Below are 16,409 nucleotides of genomic sequence, written 5' to 3' on the forward strand. Positions count from 1 at the left end.
AGGGAGGTCTGTTTTTAGCCACCTCGTGCGTTTCCGTCTGTAGATTAGTGGGGTTCCGTGTGGTAGGGGGGACCAGTCCAATTGGCAAAATAGTTATAGTTATAGTGGCCCAAGAAAATTGTCCGATAGACCTATTCAGATAGCAGCCGATAAGACAGCTAACGATTACCGGGACGCAGATGTGCGTTCAGGTTACGTCGCGACGGAAGGGCCAGTTGGATAACTCCCTCGGGCAGATAACATTGGTAGTCCAGTCGTGAAGTCCCGATGGGGCTCCGCATCGGCAGTAAAACGGGTCCGGATAGGTGATTGTAGCCCAGGAGTGGCTGATGGAACTTAGGGGATGGGGTCAGCTACATATAAACTGATGGATGTCATGGATGGGGGATGGGGTCAGCTACATATAAACTGATGGATGTCATGGTTAGGGGATGGGGTCAGCTCCATATAAACTGATGGATGTCATGGTTAGGGGATGGGGTCAGCTACATATAAACTGATGGATGTCATGGTTAGGGGATGGGGTCAGCTACATATAAACTGATGGATGTCATGGTTAGGGGATGGGGTCAGCTCCATATAAACTGATGGATGTCATGGTTAGGGGATGGGGTCAGCTCCATATAAACTGATGGATGTCATGGTTAGGGGATGGGGTCAGCTACATATAAACTGATGGATGTCATGGATGGGGGATGGGGTCAGCTCCATATAAACTGATGGATGTCATAGATGGGGGATGGGGTCAGCTCCATATAAACTGATGGATGTCATGGATAGGGGTCAGCTCCATATAAACTGATGGATGTCATGGATAGGGGATGGGGTCAGCTACATTTAAACTCAGTACATTCCCCATAATGGGATGGAATTCAGTGAATTAATTAAAAAAGTAAATCTTGACAAAAAAAGGAAATTATTACAGATTTTTAAATTAAATGTATTCATTTCCTGAACAGAATTTAGGATAAATTGGGCTTGACACTAACTCTGATGGATATCTAGTTGTAGTGCCTTCAGATGCTGTAGTTTTTTGTGGAGGTTATGTGCTTGGTCCCATTCTGTCTCTGGCTCTGGCCACATTGTGCTGTGCTGTTAAATCATACTAAATCCACGGGGGGAGAGGACTCCTTTAGTCTCCAACAACAGGTATGCTACATAGGCATATTTCCTCCTTATCTAAGCACTACAGCACGAGATATTCATAACAGTGCCACACCTATCAACCAACGCAGCGCAGACATGATGGAACATGTGTGATCAAACAATCCCATTGAAAAGCTTCACTCCTTCAGATATCCTTACATCTTGGAGAGAGTAAGGCTGAAAATATTGGACATGGTACCACAGAGGAGAAACAGTGGAATCACTGAAAGTCACAGTAAGGTGTAACCCCACTGTACCTGCAATACTGCGTCTCCTGGAGGCATGGTCGGTCCCTCCAGAGTCCTTGTTGCCCTTAGAGTAGGGCCCGTCATCTGGAACAATGAAAGGAACATTTGGTGAATAATCTGGATGTTTGGAGAACTACTACAGTATGTGAGGAATGTGTCTCCTGAGAGAGGAGAGGGAGGAGGGGGAACCTGACACCAACACATCCCCCATCTATACGCTGACAGCTGCCAGGGCCTCGTTTAACCCTTTGATCCCCATTAGAGGGAATGTGGACATTAGAGAGAGGTACAACAGGAAAAAACTCAAACAGAATACTAGCGGGTCAATCTGTGACCTGGAAGGTCACGCTGCTCTGTTTCCACAGTAACATAGTGGGAAGGGTCAAGAGATCAAGACAGCTAGTTTTAGTGTGAGACAGAAGCCACACAGAGAACCCTATTAGACACATTAGGAGTAAATGGAATTTGCTCCAATAGATGCTGATCTGAAGATAATGTTGCCTTTAGATTTGGAGTAGCTGATCCTAGATCTCTGTCCACAGGCATCTTCTACTTGCAGTGAAACATTATGCACCAAGATGGTGCATACAGTATATGTTAGAGCTGGGAAATACTCTTGAGGGAACATGTTGTGGTTAATGGACTGCTCAGGCATGTGGAGAATACAACCATTTTCAGTCATCTACAACAGCTGCTACAGAGGAAACCAGGAAATGCTTTATCTGTTCTTATAGGATCTTCTTTTACAGTGGGAGCCATTTCTGCCACAGCAGCACCGGGCCCAGATTAGCAGTGGCCCTGCTTTGCCTGGCTGTTTGAAGCTGGATACAGCAGCATGGGTATGTCAGCATTCATGATGATGAGAAATCTGACGCTGCACTTCCTTAATCCAGTCCACTGAGGACTACCTTTTCAACCAAGTGATTTAAACAGCATATTACACACTTAAAGGTCCAATGCAGCCGTTTTATCTCAATATCAAATCATTTCTGGGTACCAATTAAGTACCTTACTGTGACTGTTTGGAATTAAAATGGTCAAAAAGAAACAAAAATATCTCAAGAAAGAATTTTGCCAGGACTGTCTGGGAGTGGTCTGAGAGAAGGGCCTAATTGGAGGAGCCTAATGGGAGGGATGTGTAATCTGAAAACTAGCTGCTACTGGCAGAGAGGAGGGACAACTCTTGTTATTGGTCTATTAACTTATATCAGGCGGACCAAACCCCACCCAGCCAAAAAAGCTGACATTTCAGGCAATCCTTTCAAACAGCTGTTACACTAAAAGTGCATTATCATAATTTCACAATTCCGTAGTATTCTTTCAACCTCAGTGTGGAAACATATATAAAACATAGGAAAACCACATTTTTGACTGCACTGGCAGATGCCTCACAAGTCCTCAACTGGCAGCTTCATTAAATAGTACCCGCAGAACACCAGTCTCAACGTCAACAGTGAAGAGGCGACTCCAGAATGCTGGCCTAGAAGGTCAGCACAATCTAGAAGGCCAGCATCCTGGAGTCCCCTTGTCACTGTTGGCGTTGACACTGGTGTTTTGCAGGTACTATTTAATGAAGCTGCCAGTTGAGGACTTGTGAGGCATCTGTTTCTCAAACTAGACACTCTAATGTACTTGTCCTCTTGCTCAGTTGTGCACTGGGGCCTGCCACTCCTCTTTCTATTCTGGTTAGAGCCAGTTTGCGCTATTCTGTGAAAGGAGTAGTACACAGCGCTGTTCGAGATCTTCAGTTTTTGGCAATTTCTCGCATGCAATAGTCTTCATTTCACAGAACAAGAATAGACTGACAAGTTTCAGAAGAAAGTTCTTTGTTTCTGGCCATTTTGAGCCTGCAATCGAACCCACAGTTGGTGATGATCCAGATACTCAACTAGTCTAAAGAAGGCCAGTTTTATTGCTTATTTAATCAGAAAGACAGTTTTCAGCTGTGCTAACATAATTGCAAAAGGGTTTTCTAATGATCAATTAGCCTTTTAAATTATAAACTTGGATTAGCTAACACAACGTGCCATTGGAACACAAGAGTGATGGTTGCTGATAATGGGCCTCTGTACGCCTATGTGGATATTACATTAAAACAATCTACCATTTCCAGCTACAATAGCCATTTCCAGCTACACTAGGCTGCCTAGTGGTTAGAGCGTTGGGCCAGTAACCGAAAGGTTGGTGGATAGAATCCCGGAGCTGACAAGGTAAAAATCTGTCGTTCTGCCCCCGAATAAGGCTAAGTTAACCCACTGTTCCTAGGCCGTCATTGTAAATAAGAATTTGTTCTTAACTGACTTGCCTAGTTAAATAAAGGTTAAATAAAAAATAAATGTAAAAAATGAACAACATTAGCAATGTCTACACTGTATTTGGGATCCGCACTATTCTGCTGTTGCAAGAGCGCATTTTTCACTGGCTGTCTGTCCACCGGTCCCATTAACAATGATTGATGGTCAACTTAGCCTACATTTCTTCAATTCAACCATTGTTGGGGTAAAATATAACTATACATTTGTGAACGGCCATCCATAACAACCACAATCCATAAGGCGCAAATAATTGAGAGAACAGCAGTGTGATTCACATAGTCCTAATTGCTATGTTGATATCAGTAGGCTAATAGGCCTAAGTGATATCCGTATAGCCCGTAGGCTACACCACTGCTGTCGTAATACCTCCAAGCGCTTATTCAAGTTGGTCATAATATAATAATAGTACAACAGTCGGACAATTGCAGGACATACTGCAGCTTGCACTGCATTCTACAAAAAACCTATTCCTGCTCTTTTCCTGCGATCCATCAAACGCATTTGGTGTGTCGTCATAGGCTGCGTTTACACAGGCAGAACAATTTTGATAATTTTTTTCACTATTGGTCTTTTGACAAATCACATCAGATCGTTTGACATCAGATCTTTTTCAGAGCTGATCTGATTGGTCAAAGACCAATTCGGGAAAAATGTATCCGAATTGGGCTGCCTGTGTAAATGCTGCCATAGTAGTCTCTGGCTTGTGGTCAGACATGTTCAGGCAGACAGAACAAACTTAAACTTGTGCCTTTTTTCAATGCTGATTTGAATGTCATTGAGAAAACAGGAAGGTATCAAAGTATTTTTTCGCAAACATCGTTTCTGCATTTTAAAGTAACCCTAGAAGAAGCCTAATCATCTATTTTTTCAAAAGTATCTGTGATCCGATTACAATATTTTTGCTGGTCATGTAACAGATTACAGTTGTTGATTTTTTCAGTTACATGTACTCCACAACCCTGGACATGTGTGTGGGTGGTATTGCTGTTCTGTGTTGTTTTCTGCACTCAATTAACCCTTCATCCACTTTAGTATCATGACTCATAATCCATAATATTACATCACCAACTAAATTCACATCCTGAAATATTCAATGGGACCAGCCTTTGGTCAAAAATGGAAAAATTATGAATTTTCATTATATTCATGCATTGAACTAATTTGCACGAAGACAAAATAACACGGGGTGTATCTCACTAGTCTTAAATGGTTCTTCTCCTTGCCTGTTTTCTTTCATCTAGTGAAAACAACTACCTGTTACTGGTAGGTAATGTATCAACCATTTTCTTTCAGCGTTCCTATATTTTCAGATCAGTGCATTTGAAGAAAAGAGACTAGGAGAATATATGTATTTTGAGATGCACTCCATATCATTGTGGAGGTTGATAAAGCCACATGTTAACAGTGAAAGATCTGCAGAAATAATATAATAATCCAACATAGTGAGAGTTGACCAAAACAAAGCTCAAGGGCATGCAGGAATATGCATACCATGATAATGTACAACCTTCTGTTCACTTCCTTGCAAAAATATCCTGTTCAACAGCCTTAGATCGCGCGCGCGCGCGCGCGCACACACACACACACACACACACACACACACACACACACACACACACACACACACACACACACACACACACACACACACACACACACACACACACACACACACACACACACACACACACACACACACACACACACACCAGTTTAGAAACATCCTTAGTGATCTTGACAGACCAATCATAGGCGAAATATGTGACTGATTTAATTGGTTTAATCAATTTAGCAGCCAAAACAAACAAAAAAACTGACCTGAGTAACAACAATTAACTGCATGATTCTGCTGGTAGAAGCATGCTGTCTTGGCAGAGGGAATACTCAACTACTGTCTGTGGCTCAAGGATCAAGAGCAGAACTGCAATACCATACATTTGAGATCTGCAAACAGGATTGTACTTACAACATTACTGAAAGTGGTGTGCAAAGTAATCAGAAAACTACAGTCAGCCCCATGTATTTCTGGTGAGTCAATTAACTCAATGTAATTCAGGGCACCGTATGCTATCTCCCTCAGAACCAATCAGAATGTAGGTTAAATGTGGGGGCCGCTCTGATAATGGCTATGAAATCAAAATGCTATTTTCAGAGGTACATTTTTTTTTATAAACTGGGCTCCAGTAGACCCAGTTTGCATTGCTATATCAGCCCCCATTTCAGACTGCAATATGGTATTCAGTACTGTCTGGCTTTAATCAAATGGCATTGACGTCTACTGTGCCTTATTAGCTAAATAATAGCTATACTGTAAGTAAACTGGTGCTTGACAGAGCTGTCATTTAAAAAGTTGAATAAATATCCACCAATCTGAATAAATTGCAATGTAGGAAAAAATAATCACATTCCCAGATGATCAAATAACTTCTAATGACAGAAGGCTGACAACCACAAGTATAACTACAGGTACAAAAGCAGGAAGTTGATGCTCCTCAGTTGAACAGCATGCATCACTACACACTTCATATTCATAAGTAAATACTATTACAGGTGCATACGATAGTCATAAATCCATTACTATAACAATTACACTACTAGGGTGTAGCACTAGAGTATACTGTTAAACAATCAGCATTCAGGATTACACCCACCTGTTGTATACTGTAGCACATATGTCATACATTACACACTAACTACACAGCTACAGTACATATAGCTAGCTATATCATGTCTGTGATATTCATTCATATGGTTCCAGTCAGTGGGTTTAAGGCAGTCTTACCGATGCTGCTATTCTTCGGCTCTCTCCTCAGACCACACAGCATATCTGCAGTCCTGTCAAAACATCCAATTTGAGATGAAAGTAGCTGTTCTGTTGTAGTGGCCAGCGGACCCAGCGAGGTGCCCCTGGGAATACTGTCTGTCTGTCTGTCTGTCTGTCTGTCTGTCTGTCTGTCTGTCTGTCTGTCTGTCTGTCTGTCTGTCTGTCTGTCCTCAGAAACCCAGGCTTCTTCTCTTCATATCACTGTTCTACTTGAAGCATATCTTTATTTATTGCAAATTACATAACAAATCCTGATCCATGTTTTTTCCCATGAACTGTTTAAACTTGGTAACAAACAATTCGCTTGTTGCTGTAATAAGTAATTCCCACAGACAGACGGAAAGCAGGGACACTAAATGATCAAAGCACCAAAGGAATCATCATCTCTCCTTCTTTTCCTCCCACCATGCTGAGGTTCCTTTAGAGGTATTCCTGGTCACTCTTCCTATTTCAGAGGAATAATCCTCCCCTCGTTCACACACTCACATACCCGCTCACACACACATAGACTGTCAGACACACTCACACAGCCTCAGTGAGTGTGTCGGAGAGGGTCTTTCTCCCTCTCTTTGCCAGAGGGGTGTGATGAAGCAGTCACACCCCCTGCACACACACGCACACACTCCCTACAGTCAAGCGCACAATCAACGCCACCCCCACATCCATTGTCGCTTTGAGCCCATAAAATATGAGCCACACATTTTCCACACTAGTCAGTGACCATCTTATTGTGCCACCATAGTTATCCCACCCACACACAGGCTAGCTAATGCCTGCGTGCTTTTCCCCTCACATGCATTCAATTCTACCTCACATTCCATAGGCTCATCACAATGATTGTTATCTGCTTATACAAGAGCATCACTACCAATAAACGTATATGCATGCCGCGACAAAGCCAAAAGAGACTGTGATTTTCTCTGAACTGCTTGAACTGCTGACCGTAGAATTCTGTCCTTTACATCAGCCATTTGGCTGCAATGGATATAAATCAAATCAACGATATGCTTTCTCTCTTTCAATCTGTAGAGTTCTGAACATCTCATGTTCCCTTCTCTAGGTGAGAGGGCTCTTTGCCCCACTGCATCTCTGCTGCCGTCTGCCCTTCACCCAGACACATACACAGAGGGGTTAACACGGCCACTGACTGACTGAGAGCCACACCTGTCTGTCCATTTGTCACCCTCACGCCGCCACCCCCCCCATATGCTGCCCTGTATTAAGGTCTGACAATCCCCCCACAAAGGAACTTTTGTCATAGTCTGAGAGTAGGGAAATGGCATCAAAGACCACATAAAAGTACTAAACAAGATCTTAGAAAACAACATGACAAAAATGTCCACAGATCTGAGGATATGCTCAAGTACAAATAAATTAGCTAGTAAATTAAGTCTTTATGTGCCGTGCAAATACATCCTTTAGCCCAAGAATGCATAGGTTTATAAAGTCTATGATGCCTAGCCCTGACCAGAGACACATCAAACAATTACAAACAAACGCTTCCCGTGTTTCTCTTCATTGTAGCATGTCGCCTAATTAGTCGTCTCTTTCCAGTGGACACAACACTCCTTGGCGTAGATAATTTCCTCAGAGAGTTTCGTCCTTAATACCCCATTTACTCTATGGTGTTTCAGAGCGAAACTAATTAATTTATTACAGAATAAAGAGGAACAGGAGACACAGAGCTATGAGATGGTCTAATAAAAACCCAGGGGAACACACAAGGCAACAGAATTAGGTTCATTATGTATAGCAGTAGAAGCACACCCACTCAGTGTAGTTCTGTAAAGTTGAAAGAATTCAACATATAGACCAGAGAGAAAACAAATTCAATGCCAATAAACTGATTTAATAGTGAGTCAACATCATTTTTTTAAACATTATACTAGGAAGCAATATGCAATCGATTTTAGATTCAACACACAATTGTTTGTTTAAAAAGTATAGAAAACAGTGCTAATGCCTTATACTTGACACTTCCATTATGATATAATGCTTATTTAGAACTAAGACAAATAAGATGTAACATTTTCACTTGACAAGTACCCGAGTGAAAGAATAACCTCTCATATAAGAATTGAAAGTACAGTAAAGCTATAATATAAAATATTCCCCAACCAAGGCCAGCTCAGTACATTTTCTATCATGTAGGTGATCATACTGCCATCTTATGGCTATCAGCTGTAGTTGCAAATACATCTACCAACTGAACGCAATAGAGATTAAAGAGACTCGAGTCAACACACAGATCACAGGATTACTTACACCATGGGCCAGGGGCGGTGAACATGGCTGAGTCATAATTCATGGAGAGATGATCACATAATCACAGTACAATGCTCATCTGCAAGGTAGGCCAAACGTCAACCAAAGGTCAAATATGGCTCTATTTGAGGAAAGTCACTTAATCTCATGTTTAAAATAGGTTATCCTATTAATAGATTTTGACAAAACAGAATAAACATGATTAGTGAAATTCTTCTGCAAATCCCTTAGAAATAATCAAGTGATTCATAAGTGATCATTCTGCTATTACCGTTAACTACCGGGATCTCCCCTATCATTTTGGAGGACCGTCAGCTCTCACACTTGGCCCACTGTCATTCAAAAAGGTTAATCTCTTTCAATACAAGCAGATACATTTTCACTTGACAAGTACCCGAGTGAAAGAATAACCTAGGCGAATACAATCCTTCGAATACATCACATGGGAGCTGACTACTGACTAATGTACAGCAGTCGGCGTGCCAGGCTGATAAATCTGCTCCACCGGTGCACCCTCTCAGGACAGTAATACACATCCTCAGGCTGAAGCAGTACACACAATACAGTAGCAGTAGATATAAACCCAATGACCTACGGGCAGTTTGGATTTGATTAAAAAGTAAGAAGAAACTATGTATGCATTCTAATCGCATTACCTTTGGTCCTCCCTCTGATGATCCCGAGTCGACACCGTAGTGAAAAGGAGAACATCCTCCTCTTTCCTCCTCCTTTCCTGATGGAATCTGTCTGAGAGAAGGCCGGGGTGAAGAGCTTTGGGTTGGCCGTGCGTCCCTTACCACATATCACTCTGCCTGCCATGTTCATTCTCTAGTCACTGGAAGGAATAACAAAATGATCTTTCTCCTTTCTATTGCTCTCTGTTTACCTCACACTGTTTCTTCTAGCTCTGTCCTGATGTCTCCACAATCCCCACCCTAACTGGAGGAGTTCCAACATTCTCAGGTGTGTCTGAATCAGCCTAAAAATACAAGATGGAGAACAGGGGGAAAAAAAAGATCCTAGGAAAGATAAAAGATAATGAATTTGCATAAACCTATGCATATTTATAAACCCATCAGTGTGTCTCTCTCGCAACACACACACGTGACATTAAAACTAAATGAAAACATGAAACTGAAGATGCAAACCAGTGCTATTCATTCCAGGTATGATAACGTAAATATGTCTGTTATTTTGTGTGTGCTTTAAATCAATGTTAGTGTATTTTACATGAACAGATGGATGGGAGCTAAAGGCTGCAGAGATGGCACAGCCTGCCTGCCAGAACGCAATGGAAACTTTCACCCCAGGAGGCTGGCGGTAGACAACACTGGCTATTTATTCATGCTACCCAAAACATAGCATTTCAGAACTGCAGAATCTAAACGTGATTGTGAATTTTTGTAATTCTAACAATACTGTATGTGGTTGAGGTTATGAGGGCCAAATTACAGCTGTCATATGCAGACAATACTTTAGTCATTTCTGTGTAGAAGAACTGGTTTGGTTTAATCTAATACATTCAGCAAAAGCTTCAAAGCTGTGTTGTCTTCAATTAATTTCAAATTAATCAAGATGAATCTTGATTGGAAAGAATCTGGTTTTGGTCTCTTCAGATGGGCTTTAAACCATTGGCTAAATGGGTTAAATTCAAATCGCACTCATGATGATCGAGTAGTTTGTTTTGAATGCCGGACATGACAACAAATCTATTAACATGTTCTTCTTGATATTCAAAGATCCTAAAGAGGATCCAACCATCCATCGTCTATGAGCCTCATAATAAAATCACTGTTGGTAGCATATCAGATGGAAGTTGCAATTTAAAACATTTTCAGACAAGTCTCCATTGTTTTTGTTCTAGATCCTGTTGTCAGAACGGGGATAAGGAGCAGCCTGGATCATTGCAGGGTGTTGGCAAGGATGCTAGCACGACAGGCTGAAGTACAACAAACACACTGATGCATGTGCTTGGGCCAAGTACAGCGCTATCCCATAGGTACAGTCTAGACGCTTGTCTAAAATGCCCACTGTGTTGCAGACAGATCAAAGGACTCCAGTGAGATATTGAAATATTCTACAAAACAAATGTGGTCTTACAATATCTTTTTGGGTTGTATTAGAAGACTAGATTCCACTGCTTCCGAGACATTACTTTACCAGATTCTATACAGATACAACTAGGTCTGATCTATAGGACTAACAGGTGCAAGATTGGGTGTGAAAAAGTGTTAACTGAATAAAAAAAATTGAGCTAACCAACAGAAGTCCTTCATAGCCCCCTTCTCACAAAGGTGCACTGGAACATTACACCTTCAATTGTTTCAGAGAAATCTCACAACCAGCTGCACTAATGCTCATTCAATTTTTACTTGTCACATACACATGGTTAGCAGATGTTAATGCGAGTGTAGCTAAATGCTTGTGCTTCAGCGGTTAGAGCTCTGCGACCCGACATATTGGGTTAGGGCCCGTTTCTTCCATCAATAACTAGGGTACGGTCAGGGCTCGGGTATCACATTTTGAAGCTGTGCCATTTCCTCATGCTCCGCTGTGAAGTACAGCAATATCTGACTAAGATCATAACATGGTGACAGAAGTGCTTCAACCTCAAATATAAGACATTGTTTCACAGAAAATTATGTTCCTTGAGTTGGGAGTTTAGAGTGACGAAAAGTAGCTAACAGCTCTCATGTCTCTTCATTGAGGAGCCCAAGCAGAGCCGTTACTATTACTCAGAGCTGCCAAGAGCAGAGTGCATGCAGGGATTGAGTGACAGCGTAGCTAATGGATATACTGAGGAAGTCATTTCCAATTTGGGGCAGGTCCGGGCCTTAAATTTGGCTGAAGCAACAGGGCATGGGTAGGGGGCGGGGTTAAAATGAATGCCCTTGCAGGGCTCTACCAGTGCTTCTTATCCATTTTCTACCATTGGCTCCAGTGTGAATTCTCCACTTATGGATTTTAAAGGGAGGGACTAGTGTCATGAATCTCCCCTACCTATGCTTTCATCCATTGCTTTTAAATCCTTGAGGGGGGCATAAAACAAATACACACTATGGGAAAAGGAATAGTAAAGAAATTGTTGAGACAACGGCACATTTAAACATTGGTTTTATTAAGAAAATAATGGCTGGATCACTCATTCTCCTCGCTGCGGAGTCTGGCATTGGGGTTGGTGATCTTGATGGCCAGCTGGGCTGCCCTCTCCACAATCAGCTTCCTGTTCTTGGAAGACACGTTGTGGGCGATCTCAGCAGCGTGGGTCCTACGGAGGGGAGAGGCAAGATAATAACCAAATACCATACACACTGGAGACTGAATGACTCAGGGAGAGAAGGAGAGGATTGTTTCGGTGAGACAACATTATGTTGCTATGAGCATAGCAATGCAAGACTTTGCCCTCACAGTTACACTAAGTATCTGTGCATGTGTACGGGTGTGCTTCAAGCTGCTTCAATGCGATAGCTACAGGACCAAAACAGCAGAGAAATTTAACCTTGTGCTTCAGCAGTTGTGAAAAGTGGCACACTGTTGCCGTTTACTTTGTGCATGGCTGACTACCCTCAAACGTTTTAGGTAACGTTTTTATATTCAACCACACAAGCACTATCCTTTTGTCTTACTCTTACATTTGATGAGTAAAGAGAAGAAGAAAAAAAGACCACAACAACCAAACAGTGCGCTGGAGACTGAAGTAGGTTTAGGCTATATACCGCAGTGTTCCCCAACCCTGGTCCTCAAATTCCCCCAACAATACACATTCACTGAAGCCCTGAACAAACACACCTCATTCAGCTCAATGAGGGCTTGATGATTAGTTTACAAGTTGAATCAGGTGTGCTTGTCCAGGTCTACAATACAAATGTTAACTGTTGGGGTTACTCAAGGACCAGGGTTGGGAAACAGTGGTATACCGTATACTAGGGTATTTGGAAATAGCTACGGAATGTTTCTTCAATACTGTAGAAACTGAGGTTTTTCAATACATCATTTGTAGTCATTTAACCTGTCTGGGCTAGGGGGCAGTATTTTCATTCCAGAGTTAAACTGGTTACTACTCTTGCCCAGAAATGAGAATATGCATATCACTAGTAGATTTGGATAGAAAACACTCTAAAGTTTCTAAAACTGTTTGAATGGTGTCTGTGAGTATAACAGAACTCATATGGCAGGCAAAAACCTGAGAAAATTCAAAGCAGGAAGTGGCCTGTCTGAGAATTTGTAGTTATTTTGGTTCTCTATCGAAACTACAGTATCTCTGGGGTTACGTAGCACTTTCTAAGGCTTCCATTGGCTCTCTAAAGCCTTCAGAAAGCGGATTGAGGCGTCTCCTGTCTCTGGGCAGATAATAGGAGCTCAGTTTGCCAGTGGTCTGCCTGGTGACTAAGAGATTGGATATGCGCGTTGACGAGAACTCGCTGTTTTCTTTGTTTCCTCTTTGAATGAATACACTATTGTCCGGTTGGAATATTATCGCTATTTTACGAGAAAAATACCATAAAAATGTATTTTAAACCGCGTACGCGTTACCCTTTGGATAGTGACCTGAACACACGAACAAAACGGAGGTATTTGGACATAACTATGGATTATTTGGAACAAAAACAACATTTCTTGTGGTAGTAGCAGTCCTGGGAGTGCATTTGACGAAGATCAGCAAAGGTAATACAATTTTTCTAATTCTAATTCCGAGTTGTGTGCCCCGAAGTTGGCGGGTGTCAAAATAGCTAGCCGTGATGGCTGAGATATGTACTCAGAATATTGCAAAATGTGCTTTCGCCAAAAAGCTATTTTAAAATCTGACATCGCGATTGCATAAAGGAGTTCTGTATCTATAATTCTTTAAATAATTGTTATGTATTTTGTCAACGTTTATGATGAGTAATTTAGTAAATTCACCGGAAGTTTTCGGTGGGGATACATTTTCTGAACATCACACGCCAATGTAAAAAGCTGTTTCTTGATATAAATTTGAACTTGATTGAATAAAACATGCATGTATTGTATAACATAATGTCATAGGAGTGTCATCTGATGAAGATCAAAGGTTAGTGCTGCATTTAGCTGTGGTTTGGGTTTTTGTGACATATATGCTTGCTTTGAAAATGGCTGTGTGATTATTTTGGGCTTTGTACTCACTCTCCTAACATAACCTAATGTTTTGCTTTCGCTGTAAAGCCTTTTTGAAATCGGACAATGTGGTTAGATTAACGAGAGTCTTGTCTTTAAAATGGTGTAAAATAGTCGTATGTTTGAAAAATTGAAATTATTGCATTTGAGGTTTTTGTATTTCGCGCCACGCTGTTCCACTGGCTGTTGAATAGAGTGGGACGGTGACGTCCCACCTAGCCCATAAAGGTTAAACGATGTAAGACACTTGTATTTCCATGAATGTTTAATATTACAAATTTTGTATTTTGCGCTCTGCAATTTCACGGGATGTTGTCGAGGTGGGGCGCTAGCGGCACGTCTAGCCCAAAGAGGTTTTAATGTATAAAGGGTCATGTGCAGTAGCCAAACGCTCTCCAACGTTGAAGATAGAAAATGCGATGAACAGAGTCAACGTGATTCCTTATTTTACATGTCAGAGGCGTGTTCGGTCTACATAGAACATTTCTATTTGAATGTTCAAAAACATTGCATCCTGCTGAACACACCCCAGTTAAATTTCTGAAACAGGAAGGGGCTTTCTTCCAGGGGTATTAGTTCAGGTTTATAACTGTGGGTACCCAGGACTAGAAAATCAAAGCAATATACTTGATTTACGAGGGTCTACCCAAGGTAGGCCCGATGCATACTTGATATTTTCATCATAACGCGAGTAGAGGTGAAATATAGATAATGTCAATTCTGCTGCAACTTGCTCTTGACCCTCGTGGACAGGCGTGACTTACGCAATCCTCTTTCCACTAAGACTATGCCCTCTCTTCTATATATTCTACCCCATGTAGCTTTGCATGTAATGCCCTATGTAGTATGCTTCATGTTGTGGGTGGTATCAGTTAAATAGGAGACCTGGAAATACCCCCATGAGGAATAATATTGCCCTTTAGGTACCTTTAACTTGAAGATAAAAACTACACCAAAAACTAACCAACAAAACTTACTTGTTGCTCATCATGAGGACCTCGAGCTCCTTGATGTTGTGCACCAGGAACTTCCTGAAGCCAGAGGGGAGCATGTGCTTGGTCTTCTTGTTGCTACCATAACCAATGTTTGGCATCAGCATCTGACCCTTAAACCGCCTGCGGACCCTGTTGTCAATACCCCTGGGCTTACGCCAGCTTTTCTGGAGGCGGAAAGGCAAAGACGTTACATAGAACCGCAGCTAGGATCAATGTTCCTTCTAACTATTCTGCTTGAGGGAGATGAATGTCCTTTGCCTCCCTGCAAGTGCAATGTTTGAAAAGCCTTGTTTCCTCCACAAATTACATGATATGCAACCATACAATAATAAAGGGAATTGTGCCACCTTTGATATGCGTTTAGCAAATGCGCTTACCGTGATCTTGACATATCTATCAGACTGATGGCGAATGAATTTCTTAACCCTCTTCTTGACAATCTTCGGTTTGGTAAGAGGTCTGAGGGCTGCCATGGTGACCTGAGGAGGAAAGGTAATTTGTTAACATTAAACACACAGGCGACAATTAACATCAACAATTATAGCATATCAAATCGCCCACAATCAGTGGCTGTGTAACGTTAGTTACCATAACATGACTAGCTAGTTCGGCCAACAACTCGTATTGCTAGAAACAAGCTAACTAGCTACCAGCAGTTGGCTCACGCAAGCCATTTAGATTTCCCCTGTATCACAATGACAAGCTACAGGTAACTAAACGGTGTAAACACATGATGCCGATAGTGTAATGATATGAATTTGTAACATGTCAATCCCATTGAAGTAGGCAGCAAGTGCGTTCTAAAGCAATCAACATTGTTGGAAGGCATGAGCTTGGGCTAACTAGCGCGAGTTAGTTGACTGTGTTGTGTATGGCAATATGATAAATAGCTACATACCTAACTAGTTTGTGTGATATGCATTTCAGTACGAGTCTAAAACCTTGGCGTTAGCTATAAAAAACCATGCAAAATCAAAGCGGGGTGTTTTATTAAACACGTGTCGGCCCCACTGTATGGACGTAGCTACTAGCAAGAGAACTAGACAGTTATGATATTGGTGACACCGGTGCGGAAAGGTAACTAGCTAGCCACTGGGAAAGCAAGCCGTTCGAGACCATGGCATTTGAGGGATTAGAAATGTGCAATGCCTATAATTTTGCGGTAAATTGTAGAACTTGAATTCACATAGGTGATTATTGAGTTAGATAAATGTTATTACGTCTTCTAAATATGTAGATGGACATAGATTTAGATAACTCACCCGCCTGTATAATTTTAAGGAGGATACGGCAACGGCGGAAGGGGAGAAAAGGGCTTCCGGAAGGACCGCAAAGTGTTATGGGTAGTGTATTAAATGAGATAAATTAAAGTACGTAACTAGTGTAGGCACTAGGCTAAATAGCTGTTCTTATTTATGTCAAATTGAGGACATCTCCCTGAAAATTACTCATTGTAAGCAATTCGTCACGTATAAGGTATTGT

The 16,409-nt window shown here is 41.6% G+C and overlaps 2 protein-coding genes across 7 annotated transcripts in view; both read right to left on the reverse strand.

Annotated features, from left to right (window-relative positions):
• The window catches only part of grip2a (glutamate receptor interacting protein 2a), a 58,432-nt gene extending 48,127 nt beyond the window's left edge, over positions 1-10,305 (reverse strand). For 4 of the 6 annotated variants that reach the window (XM_029723808.1, XM_029723807.1, XM_029723811.1 and 1 more), the window contains exons 1-2: positions 9,455-10,305; positions 1,404-1,478 (exon numbers count right to left, since the gene is read on the reverse strand). In XM_029723808.1, coding sequence (XP_029579668.1) covers positions 1,404-1,478; positions 9,455-9,623 — 244 coding nt within the window. In that variant the 5' untranslated portion in view covers positions 9,624-10,305. Of the gene's footprint in view, positions 1-1,403; positions 1,479-6,491; positions 6,545-9,454 lie in introns of all 6 variants that reach the window. The other 2 variants (XM_029723809.1, XM_029723810.1) reach the window with 2 other exon arrangements.
• A 1,589-nt stretch (positions 10,306-11,894) lies between these two features.
• LOC115168484 (60S ribosomal protein L32) lies at positions 11,895-16,293 on the reverse strand. The gene is made up of 4 exons (XM_029723814.1): positions 16,189-16,293; positions 15,304-15,405; positions 14,909-15,090; positions 11,895-12,066 (listed from the first exon to the last, which is right to left on the reverse strand). The coding sequence occupies exons 2-4, from the start codon at positions 15,397-15,399 to the stop codon at positions 11,937-11,939; spliced, it is 408 nt and encodes a 135-aa protein (XP_029579674.1). The 5' UTR covers positions 15,400-15,405; positions 16,189-16,293; the 3' UTR covers positions 11,895-11,936.
• Between the last annotated feature and the right edge of the window lie 116 nt (positions 16,294-16,409).

The sequence above is a fragment of the Salmo trutta genome, chromosome 30 (genome assembly GCF_901001165.1).
Source record: "Salmo trutta chromosome 30, fSalTru1.1, whole genome shotgun sequence".
Lineage (NCBI taxonomy): Eukaryota > Metazoa > Chordata > Actinopteri > Salmoniformes > Salmonidae > Salmo > Salmo trutta.

Excerpts from the sequence above, each read along its gene's own strand:
- LOC115168484 (XM_029723814.1), bottom strand. The coding sequence starts at position 15,399 with ATGGCAGCCCTCAGACCTCTTACCAAACCGAAGATTGTCAAGAAGAGG. Across the intron at positions 15,091-15,303 it reads ATAGATATGTCAAGATCACG|AAAAGCTGGCGTAAGCCCAG; the intron begins GTAAGCGCATTT and ends TTCCGCCTCCAG. Across the intron at positions 12,067-14,908 it reads GTCCTCATGATGAGCAACAA|GACCCACGCTGCTGAGATCG; the intron begins GTAAGTTTTGTT and ends TCCCCTCCGTAG.